Raw genomic sequence first — 14,962 nt, forward strand, 5'->3', positions numbered from 1 at the left:
TTGTGTCGTTGAACCTTTTGGAATTGAACCAATTGTCGCGTCCCCTAGCAGAATAGCCATAAGCGTCTCCACAGAAGAAGGAAGCTCGTTCAGCTTCCTTCGTAAGAATTCATAGAGGAGGGGCTGCAGAGATTAATGGGGATGTAATAGCTCGTTAACCATACCGGTGATCAAATGCAGGCAAAAATAGCATGCCTATGTACTATACTGGGAGGTCTGCAGCCCTGCAGCCCATATGGGCGGTAAAAATAGCATGCATTTGTACTATGGGGGATGAACGAATGCGTGCTTATGCACGCATAATCATGCGCACATGTATGTTTACTTGAGGTGTGCGTGCATTCGCACGGCACACCTCAGGTTTTGTTTCCTACCGCATGCGCGCTTTATGTGTTCATGCGTTGTTGTTAATTTTGTACTTGGTTATGTACAGTGTGGTTTTTTTATTAGAACAGTGATGTGCGGTTGTTCTTGTGCGATATTCATGAACAACCGTCTCGTTCTCCGACGAAAAGGTCTGTAGGAATCTCGTCGTCGTCATCGTCATCGAAACCTTCGAGAATATTCCGCAACAACAAACTACATTCCCGAAACCCAGACGACATGCACCTGCAGTCATTATATTAAACTCAGGCGGAACGCCCCTACCAGTCGAGTGGAACCAAAACGGTCGAAACACGCCGCCACCATTAAAATACATCGAGCGGAAAGGCGCCAAGCATTCCAGAAAATTCGACGCCTCGACGAAAACAAAATTCCTCTCGTACGCGTCAATAACCACTTCCATCAAGCATTCCAGAAAATTCGACGCCTCGACGAAAACAAAATTCCTTTCGTACGCGTCAATAACCACTTCCACCAAGCATTCCAAAAACACTATAAAAGGAGGTACAACCCAAACAACGCCAGTCGACCCACAGCAGCAAGAGTCGACCCACAGCAGCAAGAGTCGACCCACAACAGCAAGCGTCGACACACAGCACCAGACCAGTCGACCCACAGCAGCAAGCGTCGACACACAACAGCATACCAGTCAACATCCAGCTCCTGACCAGCCACCACTTCACTACGCGGACTTGGAAGAACAACCAGCCAGCAACACACTGCCGTATCCAGAGACTTGCTGAACATAGCCGAACAACGAGCCAGCAACACACTGCCGTATCCAGAGACTTGCTGAACATAGCCGAATGCCGAGCCAGCGACACTCTACCATATCCAGCGACTTGCCGAACATAGCTGAATGCCGAGCCAGCGACACTCTACCATATCCAGAGACCGCTGAACGACAAACTTTTGCCAACAATTAATCATACTTGTGTATACGTGTTACTACCAAATAAATACCATATTCAACATAGCTGTATTTAATACCGAACACAGACGAACCTGTCTATAATACATGGCGGACTGGTGGTGAAGAAGACCTTCACAACAAGACTAGATCCCCATAACTGGTGACCCCGACGTGATCTACGCAACCTTCTGATCATCCAACAGCGCTGTCAACACATCGCTACCCCGCCTACATTGGTGACCCCATCTTTGAACCACACAACAGTGTTTCGTTAGGCCGGGATACGGTCAACACATCGTACCCCGCCTACATTGGTGACCCCATCTTTGAACTACGCAGCCTTCATAGCAGTCAACAGCGCAGTCAACACGGCAGCCCACAGTGCAGCCTCCACAACAACCAACAGCCGCCACGACAGCAGTCAACAGCGCAGCCTACATAGCAGCCCACATCGCAGCCTACATAGCAGCCCACATCGCAGCCTACATAGCAGCCCACAGCGCAGCCTACAAAGCAGCCAACAAACGCCACGACAAGGCAACAGCCAGAAGCCTTCACGCAACCGCAAGCTTCGAGCAACCACAAGCTTCACGCAACCGCAAGCTTCAAGCAACAGCAAAACGCCTGCACAACAGCACCGTCCAGACCGACACAAACCTTCACTACCATTGTAACGACCGCAACAGTAACATGGTGTGAAAGTACATATGGACCAGCTACCAACACAACCCGCTGTTGAGTCAACCCACTCCAGCACAACCGGCGAAACAAATCGCCACTGAGCCAACTAGCTCCAACACAACACAGCCGCTGCCGAGACAACTAACTCCAGCACAACCAACGAAGACCAGCACTCAACGCACTTCGTCAACCAACGTTCTTCACGCAAGATCCGCTGTCGAGACAACTAACTCCAGCACAACCAACGAAGACCAGCACTCAACGCACTTCGTCAAACAACGTTCTTCACGCAAGACCCGCTGCCGAGACAACTAACTCCAGCACAACCAACGAAGACCAGCACTCAACGCACTTCGTCAACCAACGTTCTTCACGCAAGACCCGCTGCCGAGACAACTAACTCCAGCACAACCAGTAAAACAGTCACGCGAATGACTCCACGCAGAACACAACAGCCTGCACAACAGCACCATCCAAGCCATCACAAACCTTCACTACCAACGCAGCTCGCCCAAAATAAGCAACCTGGTAGAGAACAAGACTTGGACCGGCATGCAACACAAGACCCGCTGTTGAGACAACTTTCTCCAGCACAACCGGACAAACAACGACGCCATCGAGTCAATAGACTCCAACACATCAAGATTCCCACAAAATCACACACATCGTTAACACTCACCGGAGAGCCATGTAGGAATCTCGTCGTCGTCATCGTCATCGAAACCTTCGAGAATATTCCGCAACAACAAACTACATTCCCGAAACCCAGACGACATGCACCTGCAGTCATTATATTAAACTCAGGCGGAACGCCCCTACCAGTCGAGTGGAACCAAAACGGTCGAAACACGCCGCCACCATTAAAATACATCGAGCGGAAAGGCGCCAAGCATTCCAGAAAATTCGACGCCTCGACGAAAACAAAATTCCTCTCGTACGCGTCAATAACCACTTCCATCAAGCATTCCAGAAAATTCGACGCCTCGACGAAAACAAAATTCCTTTCGTACGCGTCAATAACCACTTCCACCAAGCATTCCAAAAACACTATAAAAGGAGGTACAACCCAAACAACGCCAGTCGACCCACAGCAGCAAGAGTCGACCCACAGCAGCAAGAGTCGACCCACAACAGCAAGCGTCGACACACAGCACCAGACCAGTCGACCCACAGCAGCAAGCGTCGACACACAACAGCAGACCAGTCAACATCCAGCTCCTGACCAGCCACCACTTCACTACGCGGACTTGGAAGAACAACCAGCCAGCAACACACTGCCGTATCCAGAGACTTGCTGAACATAGCCGAACAACGAGCCAGCAACACACTGCCGTATCCAGAGACTTGCTGAACATAGCCGAATGCCGAGCCAGCGACACTCTACCATATCCAGCGACTTGCCGAACATAGCTGAATGCCGAGCCAGCGACACTCTACCATATCCAGAGACCGCTGAACGACAAACTTTTGCCAACAATTAATCATACTTGTGTATACGTGTTACTACCAAATAAATACCATATTCAACATAGCTGTATTTAATACCGAACACAGACGAACCTGTCTATAATACATGGCGGACTGGTGGTGAAGAAGACCTTCACAACAAGACTAGATCCCCATAGGTCTCTTGGACTGTATTCGTCGGGGGGGTGGTGGCCTCATGTTGAGGGCTTTAAGGGTCAAATTCCGTGACCTTTAAAGCGGGCTTAGAAATGGGGGATGAACGAATGAGACGACTGGCATGTTAATGCACGTGTTTTATTTATGACAGCTGAAGGCAGAGTGAGGTGGCTAGCTCCGAACATAATCGAGTTGGTCCCCACTCGCAGGAAGGTGACCAAACTCGACCATGTCGTATAGCGAGCCGCCACAGTACTATACTGGGATATATGACTAGACGAGCCGCCACTGCTACCTACACAGCCGTACATACAAATACGCCTGTATTAATCGAGCAATAAAGATACTCTTCAAAACTCTGACTTTCGTGTTCGAACAGGACGCGATGATGTCATTTGTACAGCTTGAGTTCGATGAGGGAAATAGGCCATCGTCGACCTAGTTTCATATAGTAGAAGTTGTGCTATATCAATACAAACTTGTTATTGATTTTTTTTCCTCTTTTGGTCTGTGTCTATTCCTGATGACACATTTCAAACGAAATTGCCCTCCTATAATATGTGAAGTTTAGCATGAATGGGAGATGGTCGTAATAGGAGGCGTTTAGCCGAGCGTGTCGAGTGACAGTTGGCGAGCTGAGCTGCGCTGTCTAGTGTAGTGTGGGTGCGCGGGGCGGATTCCCGCGGGGCCGAAGAAGCGGTTGAAGAAGTGGCTGAAGTGGGCGCAGAGAGCATCCGCAGATGTGCAACTCGGAGCCCCCCGGGCCGCTGCCCGCGCGATGGCTGCACTGCCCTCGGAAAGCCTCCTCTTTGATGGCTGGCAAATTTCTAGCCTTCAAGACGCCGCTCTCGCATCACTACAACTCGGTTCTATCGGAGGAGTACCGTTTCCCGCCCAAGATGCTCTTCATGGCCATGAAAAGCTACAAGGTTAAACTGCTTGCACGTTCACACACACTCATTTCATTCATGATCGTGAATTACTATCCATTTGAATTTGCTTCATTTCCTATTCTTCAACCGAGTCATTATTTGATTGTTACACGCCACAACAACAGTTCATCAAATGTGTACATTTCCAATATTCTATGGTTAGGATTCGTCTTTCAAATTCATGTTGTATACTTCATAAGAAGTTAATAAATGGTTTCAACCCCATAAATTCTTTGAACCGTTGACTTTCTAACGGTCGTTATATTGATTTTGGATATCATTTTTATTGTATATTAAATTGTTAGTAGATAAAAATATTTTTGAAAATGACGTAGTGCTATTTAATTTTTTTGCACAAAATATATAAAGGCTATTTTATTTAATGTTAATATTTTTATTTGGTTGACGTGTAAGAATTCATTCAATTTTTATTTAGAAAAGTATTGTATACGCTTTGATTTCTTTCCCGTGTAACAAGGGTGCATCTTTGTGATTTCTACTGTTTTAAAATAAAGACATGGCGTACGTACAATTTTCTATTAAAAGATTCTTATGAAATTATTCATTAAACATTTGACAAAATGCCAAAAAAATATGTATATTATTGTAATGTGTAATACCTCCACATTTATTTATTTATTTATTTTTGATCTATACCAGGAAGGCCTAAAAGGTAACCCCAATGCGCCTTCCTGGCCAAAAAACATTGTATATTTGATACAAGTATTATACATATCAATTAGCACCCACAGAGACATCTATGGTAAAATTTGTAAATTTGTAGCATTTTTTTAAACAATTCAGCGAAATTCAGTAAATATATATCAAATAACATTCACAGATACATTAATGGTCAGATTTGTAAATTTGCAGCCTTTTAATACAATTCAGCGAAATTCGAGATTGCTCAGAGCTCGAGATTTGCGAGAAAATAAGTAAGGTTGCCAATTTTTTAGAACCGTTTCAATGAAAATTAGATAAATTGGTAAACTCTGATAGGAAACGATCGACTTGGAGTCACAAATTTAAGGTCTGGCCAGCAGAAACCAGTGAGATTTGAACCCATGACCACTATGTTCAAAGCATTATATGCTAACCAATAGTCTATTCTGCTGGTTTAATATTTTAAATATTTTATTTTCATTTACATATTTTTCCATGGATATTGTTATTAAATTTAATCAAACTATCACAATCAAGTATATGATAAATGTGCTCTAAGTTGCCAGATTTTTTATGTATAAAAATCGATGTGTTTGTGCAAAATTATTCATTGATTATTTAAATAATTTTTCAGGTAAAACTTGGGTTATGGGTTGATCTGACTAATACTTCTAGATTTTATGATAAAGCCGAAATTGAAGAATCTGGTTGCAAATATATCAAAATACAATGTAGAGGTCACGGCGAAACCCCATCTGAAGACCAGACAAAGTATAATTTTTTCTTAACTTAGAGATGGATTGAAATTACTTCTAAATTTGAAACTAAATTGTTTTCTTGTTTCACAGGTTATTTTTACAAATTGTATCCCATTTCATTAGAAGCAATCCTTTAGATGCTGTAGGAGTTCACTGCACACACGGATTTAATAGAACTGGCTTTTTGATCGTATCTTATTTAGTCGAACACATGGATTGGAGTGTAGAAGCGGCCGTTAGAGAGTTTGCCCGATTGCGGTAAGTTATATTGTTATTTCATTTTTGTATTTACTTAAAAAAAATCACTTCTTAATTTATTTTTTTATGACAAATCGTACTTGATTTTCCAGTGTTCCGGGTATTTATAAAGGAGATTATTTAACTGAGTTATATAAACGTTATGACGACATCGAAGATACTCCTCTGCCACCCGACTTGCCGTCTTGGCACACAGGTTACAATTGTTAATATAATAAATTAATTCTATTTCATTTTTGAAAATCTCAAAATCATTCTTCATTATTTCAGAAAGCGACGATGGAAATGGAGATGAAAGTAATTCGTACAATGAACAAACTGGAAGGTTTATTTTTTATTATTAATTTGTAAATTTTGTTAGCTTGATTACGCTTTATATCAAAAACATGATTTTAGTACTGGATTTAAATCGAAAAAGAGAGGAAGAGAAGTGAATAAGATTGCTTCTTTTATGCCTGGAGTAACTGGAGTTACGCAGTTCACAACTCAACCTCGATTAAGTGAAATTCAAAACAAAATCCAAGATATGTGCGGGTGGAAGAAGAGCGGTTTTCCTGGTTCTCAACCCGTGTCAATGGATAATCAAAATTTGAAAAAACTTCACGAAAAACCTTATAGAGTATCGTGGAAAGCTGATGGCACACGGTAATATATTATAAATCAATATACTGTGTATTAACAGTTTTGTTGTTTTTTTATATTCATGTTTATGTTTTTTTTATAGATACATGATGTTAATAGATAGGGAAAATGAGGTATATTTATTTGATAGGGATAATTGTGCTTTCCTTGTTAAAGGTTTGAAATTCCCACGTAAAAAAACTCCGAATACTCATCTCGAAAATACTCTTATAGATGGCGTAAGTAGTGTTTGCTTTCAAATCATAAAACATTTATAATTAATTGGCACTTTGTAACTGTTATTTTGGTTGTTTAGGAAATGGTAATCGATAAAGTAGAAGGAAAGAGTATTCCTCGCTATCTATGCTACGATATTATAAAAATTGACGGACAAGAAGTGGGAAAAATGGAGTTTTATCCAGTTAGGTTACGATGTATAGAGAGCGAAATTGTCGGACCTAGGCAATAGAAAAAACATATATTTATCGTATTAAATAATACTAATGAATTAATAAATTGTTTTTTATGTGTTTACAGACATTTAGCAATGACTGAAGGTAGAATTAATAAATCAATTGAACCATTTAGTATTAGATTAAAACAATTTTGGGATATATCTCAGGCCGGTAGCTTGTTAGGAGAAAAATTCGCAAAGAGTTTATCTCACGAGCCAGATGGTTTGATATTCCAACCTTCTAAAGAAGTATGACTTTACCTGTTCTTGCTGTTATTTAAATGAATTAATTTGACTTACAAAATTATTTTTTTGTTACAGCCTTATTTAGCTGGCAGATGTGATGATGTACTTAAATGGAAACCATCTAGTATGAATAGCGTTGATTTTAAATTAAAAATTGTTTATGAAGAGGGAGAGGGGTGTGTTGCAGTTTTAATTTATTCACATTTTTATATATGTTTTATTAACATTGATTGATTATTTTTGCCGTTTTCTAGTATACTTCGTCGTAAAATTGGTCATTTGTTTGTTGGCCAATTGGATCTACCGTTCGCTTCTATGCCAATAAGTAAGGATGTCCGAGATATGGATGATAAGATAATTGAATGTAAAATTGAAAACAAACAATGGGTATTTATGAGAGAAAGAGTTGATAAATCTTTCCCTAACAGTTACACTACGGCTCTAGGTGAGTTAGTATGCACATAAGTGATTTAATTGTGTTTATTTTTTGCATTTCCTTAATTCGTTTTGTTATTGTTTCAGCTGTTTGTAATAGTATAGAGGACCCTGTGACTCCAGAGAAATTGCTGAGTTATATAAAAAAATATAGATTTTACGATGATACTGATCGAATGCCACCACCAAAACGACGTTGTTGAAATTGAGATTTTTAAGTCAAATACTTTTACGTTATTAAGTATTTCTTTGTATTTATCAACAAATAGAAAACAAAATAATACAGACGGTTTATGTTTGTATATGAAATATTTTTTTATATTATTGCTATGGAAAATACACATTTCAGTTTATTTCCTGTTGAGTTTATTTTTATTTTGTATTATGTATATTATATATATTATATATTATTAAATGTCGATTTCAGTACCAGTTATAGATTTTACATACATAATTAAATTAAAGAGTAGAAAGGTTTTTATATTGCCATTTGCTCTCATCGTCACCCTCTACTAAGACTATTTTATTTTCTTTGACTAATTTCTTCAAGTGATGATTTACGTTGAAAGCTGCTGCCGGCCACAATGTTTTTGGAGTTTCATCGTATATTACTGCAACGAGTTGCATTTCAGTCATTGGAACTTTTTTCTCTCTCAATACTTCGAATATTTGCGCTTCGCGCTGGTTCCGATGTTGTATATAGTAATCTATTTTGGATAAGGGTTCCTTAAATTCAAAAAATATTAAACAAAACATTATCAGATAATTTTCTGTATCTTGAAAGGAAACAAAAAGTTACCTCGACAACACTTCCATGTCCAGGATATATAACCGAAGGCTTAAGGTCCAAAATTTTATTCAAACTTTTCATGTAAGTATACAAATCTTCAAAAACTGCAGTCCCTTCTCCCAAAATACAGTCGCCGCTGAACAGTGCTGATTCTTCTAGCAACGTTAAGACAACATGATCGGTAGTATGACCTGGAGTATGGGAAATTTTCACTGTTGCTCCTTCTACTTCTACTATCTGATTATCTTGAAGCCAATTTACATTAACACTCGATGGAAGTTTTTCATTTGGATCGTCTTTGGGGCAGCGTTTGTGCTTCCAAATTTTACATTCAGCTTAAATTAATACATATGTACATACATACATGTATTATGTAAGTTAAAACATTTATAAATTTCAAGTCATTTATAAATTTCAAGCTTGTCTAATAATACTCACAATCTAGCATATTACGAATATCTTTAACTCCTCCGATATGGTCATGATGCCAATGCGTGATAATCACATGTCCTATATCTGCATTTTCATTTTTAATAACGGTTTTTAGTGAATTCACATAATCTGGGATATTTTCATCGCCCGTATCCAACAAAATTCGTCTAAAAAATATGAAAAAAGTATTATTTTATTAACCTTCCATTATACTGTATGTAGTAAAAGAGAATATTCTACCTTTTACCAGTGCCTATCAAATAGGTATTGGTACCTTGCAAAGTCATAGGCCCTGGATTACATCCTAATATTCTAATAACTCTTGAAGAGAGACGAGACACGCTTGGAATAACGGCCGTCATCGCAAGATGAATAACGTTGGCTGAAAAGTGGCCTTCGACCTATCAGCTGGTGTTGACAGCTTGTCATCTCAAAGTTCATTCATAAGGTTATCATATCGACCATATCCATGCAATTATTTTTCGATTTTTTTTACTATAATATCAAAGGGAAATGATTAATTCATATAGATAAAAGATTATTATTATAATAATAATGGAACTATTTAGTGACGTAATGGCTTTCATAGTCCCAGCTTTATGCACACTACACGACGGTTCCATTCCGTGAGAAAAACTTCGTGCACAGAAAGGGTAAACGGATTATTTCGCACATGACAATCTATGCCGCGAATACCGAATATCCGGCACTCGAGTTCTCGTTAGTATTGTGGCGGCTCGCTTATACGACATGGTCGAGTTTGGTTGCCTTCCTGCGAGTGGGAACCAACTCGGCTGGGTTCGGAGAGCTGCTACTCACTCTGTCTTCAGCTGTCATATAATAAACACGTGCATTAACATGCCAGTCGTCTCATTCGTTCATCCTCCATACTGGTGACCCCCGACATCGAGCCACGCAGCCTCGATCAATTTCAACATGCCGCTCATCCCTGCCTCGCCGAGCCAGGCGGGGAAGCTACCCGCCGCGCCCCCATCGCCATCAACAGAGCGCGTCGCGGCCCGCGGGTGACAATAAACGAGCAGACACGGCTACCTACCTACCGACGTCCAGCCACAACGTCGATGACAGGTGCTTAAAAAAATGGGGGAGCGAATGAGACGACGATCTTGACAGCTGGATGTGGAGTCATGCGCGATCCACTACACATAGAACGGTCATCCAGCACCACAAGACATACACCACCTCAGCACCATCATCATCATCATCATCAAGGCCCCGTCCGTCCCCACGAGCGTCGTCACGCCGAGACGGGCGGTAGCGCTACAACACCTCCACGAGCCACAACGACTCACAGTCCAGCTCGGAGTATCATCAACCACATCGATGCCCCTGCCGCCCCCGCCGCCCCACCAACCGACATCAGCCTCGGAAGAGCGGCGCCGCCGCAGCATCGCATCGCATCGGCGCGACCATCGGACCACCCACCGTCCTGCTCGCGACGTCACCGCCCTCGAATCTACCGACCATTCAGGGCGGTACACCTATGTACACAGCGGATGACCCACGTCAACATTTTTTTTCTCCCCACTCAATAAATTTTTTTTCTCTTTGTGTAACAATAATTTTTTTCTTTTGTAAAATTTGTTTCTTTGTAATTTTGGTATCGCTGATGCTGGGGGGGGAGTGATGTGGCGGCTCGCTTATACGACATGGTCGAGTTTGGTTGCCTTCCTGCGAGTGGGAACCAACTCGGCTGGGTTCGGAGAGCTGCTACTCACTCTGTCTTCAGCTGTCATATAATAAACACGTGCATTAACATGCCAGTCGTCTCATTCGTTCATCCTCCATAGTATGATAGTTCACTCTCGATGGATGGAATTTCCGAGTGCCACATGTTCCGTCTACGAGATTTTAGTGACGTGTGCGAGATCGCTTTGTGCGGAATAATCATCGAACCCACAGTAATATGCTCGGTGAGCCCTATTGACTCGGTCAACGTCAAGAAGGCCCATTAAATCTAGAAAAACAACAAGCACTCGAAATACAAGCCCCTCATCTACTCGATCTGATTAGATCTGGGGCTTAGGTAGTTTAGGAGCGGGGGCGGTGACACTTCATACGATAATCAGACCGGTCAGAGCCAAAACTGATACGTATAAAGGTATAAAACTGATATATACCTATACGTATAAAACTGATACGTATCAAAACTGATACGTATAAAGGTCTGTTCATACCTATTCAGCACGACCCGTATCCTGCAAGTGCGGATAGTATTCTTTGGTACATTATATGGACGTATTCATACTCCATTCGTGCATGCGCATTTACGCATTCATGCGCGTCCACATAGATGTACCAAAGAATACTATCCGCACTTGCATGACACCTGCAGGATACGGGTCGTGCTGGATAGGTATGAACAGACCTTTATACGAAAAATAGATATGGAAAATATTATATGTATACTAAAAGACATGAGCCGCCTGGCCGTGCTCTGTGGCAAAAACTTCGTGCACAAAAAGATGTGTGCAGGGAGCAATGTGGTTGCGTGTGTGAAAATAGGGGTAAACGGACTACTCGTCATATGTGAACCAGTCACAAGACAACCGGTCGCTCTAGATCGGTCACACGTGATCACCAGTCACACTAAAACTGGACACACCTTAAAATCGGTCACGAGAAAACTGGTTGACCGATTTTAGGGTATGACCAGTTTTAGTGTGACGGGTGATCACGTGTGACCGATCTAGAGCGACCGGTTGTCCTGTGACCGGTTCACATTTGACTAGTAATCACCGAACCGAAAATAGGATGTACATACACTGCCCACACGTTTCAGTTGGCAATCCATTTTTACGACTCGGCTGACGTCAAGAGGAGCCATTATGTGGGATTTTTGCATTTGTATTTCTATGATGAAAATGGTTACTTTAAAAAGGGCACATTTCAAGCATATTTAGGATATTTTTAAAACAATGTTTGCAAAATCAAACTTTGTAGCCCTTATTAATTATTTCATATTTCTTTTCTTTTTTAGATGAGTGGACAAAATAAGTGCTGGAATGGTACCCGAGAGAATATAAAATGATGAAAGGAAAGTTGCAAGGAAAATGTGTGGGGGCGAGATGGACAAAAGTTGAGCAAAACAGAAATTAATGGAAGCGTGTAGATAAGGCTTTCATCCAACAGTGGATGGTGAATGGCTACAAACGATGATGATTATTATTTTACTATTGACAATTGCTTTTACTTTAGGGAGGGATAGTATGGTATTCCTAGATTATGACAACTTATTCCAGGCGTGAATTCAAAGTCGGAATCGCAGTCGTCAAAAGCTGAAGCGACTCTGACTGCGATTTCGCAATTGAATCGTATTTATATTTTGACTCAATGAATTGTATATTGATTTACCACTTAGGAATGACTCAACAATATCCGATATATGCAAATCTGAGACACAATGTTTCTATCTTTTTATTTTTCTCATGTTTGGGTTAAAATGAGGAGAAACCCGATACATATTTGACAAATCCGTTACGCCACATTTTATTCATTTCTTGTACATACATACATACATTCATTAAAGAATAAATGTTTAATTCAAATATATACTGTATTAGTACTCCAGAGAGAAACGCAAAAATTAATTTTAAATTTTATAATCGGAGTCAGATTGTGGGCAAATATTGGGGTCCAAGTTGTGTTTTTCTAACGATTCCAGAGCACAGATTAATTCCCTATCTAAGTCATTAATTATGGTTTAAATTAGATTTCACAAAATTATATTACCTCTGTGAGATGTGTGTATGCAACTTTTAAGTATGCATGTGTTGTCAGATTTAAACAATAAAAATAAAACTCAGTTGTTAATACAAGTATTTTTTATAATAATAATAAATATTCAGTAACAATTGCATGATATTTTATTAATAGGTAGGTAGGTACATAATATGTTTATTCACTGCATTTTTGCTAACAATGAATTAGATTAATAATATTGAAACATAATCAAAAAATGCAAATGTTTTACAATTCCGTATAATAAAATACACAATCATACTATCATATAAGTTTTGTGATTTATAATAATTTCATTTGTTGCATTTCACATTTAGATTATAAATTTATGCTGATTATTTTCTATAATTTTTAAGAAGTATATTACTAATTTTAATATAACAATACATCATTGGAAAGAATACTTCAGAATAGTACATACATATATGTGTATCTAGTTTTGATTATACTTTCATCACAAGTTTATTTATTGCAATAACAATTGAAGTTGCCTTCGTAAAATTTGTAAGCGTTAACGTAAATGTTCGAAATGAGTTTATTAGCTTATGATTTGAAGAATTATTTTAAAATACAAATATATATACCCACAAACACGTAATATACAATATATGTACTTTTCATAAGATATGTGTACGTATAGTACGGATTAACAAATTGCGCTCGAGCAATACAAACATTCAAAGAGAACAATTTAAGAAATAATCTGTTTCAGTGTACCTTAAAAATCTCTATGTATCACAATTACGAGATTCACAAAAACATTGATTAATCACATTCTTGTGTTTTCCAATTATGCAATTCATATTTTAAGCATTGCTTTTTTCCTAGCATTTGATTCGCACTGTATGGATTTTATTTCCCATAAGTGAACAAATTACCGATTAAGCTTTATAAGTAGAAGTAAAATATAGGCACAGCTAAAAATAAGTATACCTGTAAGTGATTTCATAGTAAAAGTTATGTAAGTGCTAAATTTGAATTCATTAAGAGCCATACACGCAATATACAAATATGAAATGAAATAAATAAATGGTGATACGGTAATAAATAAACGTTTAATGTAAGTGAATAATATAATATAATCAACAAGGTATATCAAATAAAAACTAGCAAAAATATAATTCAAATATATACGTATAATATATGTATGTAATAGGAATTGGCTAAATTTGTCTTAAAATAATAATACATCAAAAATATCAACAAAAATTTCATGCACACCATCAAGTATATAATTAAATGGCATGAAAAAAAAATAGAACGTTATATATTAATCGTAAGGACTAATTAGATGTAACCATGGCAAATTATGATAGTGCATAATTACAAGATTTCTCATCTAATAGCATATGTATGTAGTAGAAATGATTTTTGTTAAAATCCAATTTCATGTTAATATTAATTGGAATGATGAGAATCAATATCTTGCAGATTCGTACGATTTGGTAAAAAAAAAATTATACAGATTTTAAATTCCATGATACAGCAAGCGAATACATTGATTAAATTTAGTATAATGATAATATAATACATACTTTCAAAATTACATTCAATAAATAACGATGAAATACAAATATTACAATATTATATAAATATATTTGCAAAATACAAATATTTTCAAGAATCAAAGTCGAACAATATTTCTTTAATTAGATGTAAACTACATACAAATCAATTGATAAGTTCTTCAGTATTTATATTAAGTTTAATACACAAAAAATAATGAATATAAAACAATATTTAATAACAATTCCATAGTGTCAATTAAAAATATTAACATTGATAGTCATAGAAACATTTGAATAGTGTCGAAATAACGAAGTCACTGGAATTGAATGAAATCCAAGATTTGAATACTTGTACATAGTTTACGATATATCCTACATTATTTAGTATCGTGTGTAATACTGTTAGTTTGTATGATTTTATTAAGATAAATAAATAAACATGGTAGTGTATTGCATTTGAAATTAGGCAATTTTTTGTATCGCATAATTTACTTATCGATAC

General features: G+C 38.5%; 2 protein-coding genes across 2 annotated transcripts; one reads left to right on the plus strand and one right to left on the minus strand.

Moving 5' to 3' along the window:
• The first annotated feature begins 4,183 nt into the window (after window positions 1–4,183).
• mRNA-cap (RNA guanylyltransferase and 5'-phosphatase mRNA capping enzyme) lies at window positions 4,184–8,329 on the plus strand. Its single transcript, XM_077430127.1, has 12 exons — window positions 4,184–4,530; window positions 5,831–5,967; window positions 6,045–6,212; window positions 6,305–6,408; window positions 6,483–6,537; window positions 6,609–6,857; window positions 6,937–7,072; window positions 7,150–7,295; window positions 7,371–7,536; window positions 7,609–7,709; window positions 7,788–7,978; window positions 8,056–8,329. The coding sequence occupies exons 1-12, from the start codon at window positions 4,342–4,344 to the stop codon at window positions 8,169–8,171; spliced, it is 1,758 nt and encodes a 585-aa protein (XP_077286253.1). The 5' UTR covers window positions 4,184–4,341; the 3' UTR covers window positions 8,172–8,329.
• LOC143911289 (beta-lactamase-like protein 2 homolog) lies at window positions 8,201–9,644 on the minus strand. The gene is made up of 4 exons (XM_077430128.1): window positions 9,431–9,644; window positions 9,197–9,357; window positions 8,768–9,093; window positions 8,201–8,694 (listed from the first exon to the last, which is right to left on the minus strand). The coding sequence occupies exons 1-4, from the start codon at window positions 9,550–9,552 to the stop codon at window positions 8,428–8,430; spliced, it is 876 nt and encodes a 291-aa protein (XP_077286254.1). The 5' UTR covers window positions 9,553–9,644; the 3' UTR covers window positions 8,201–8,427.
• Between the last annotated feature and the right edge of the window lie 5,318 nt (window positions 9,645–14,962).

The sequence above is a fragment of the Arctopsyche grandis genome, chromosome 4, assembly GCF_051622035.1.
Source record: "Arctopsyche grandis isolate Sample6627 chromosome 4, ASM5162203v2, whole genome shotgun sequence".
NCBI lineage: Eukaryota > Metazoa > Arthropoda > Insecta > Trichoptera > Hydropsychidae > Arctopsyche > Arctopsyche grandis.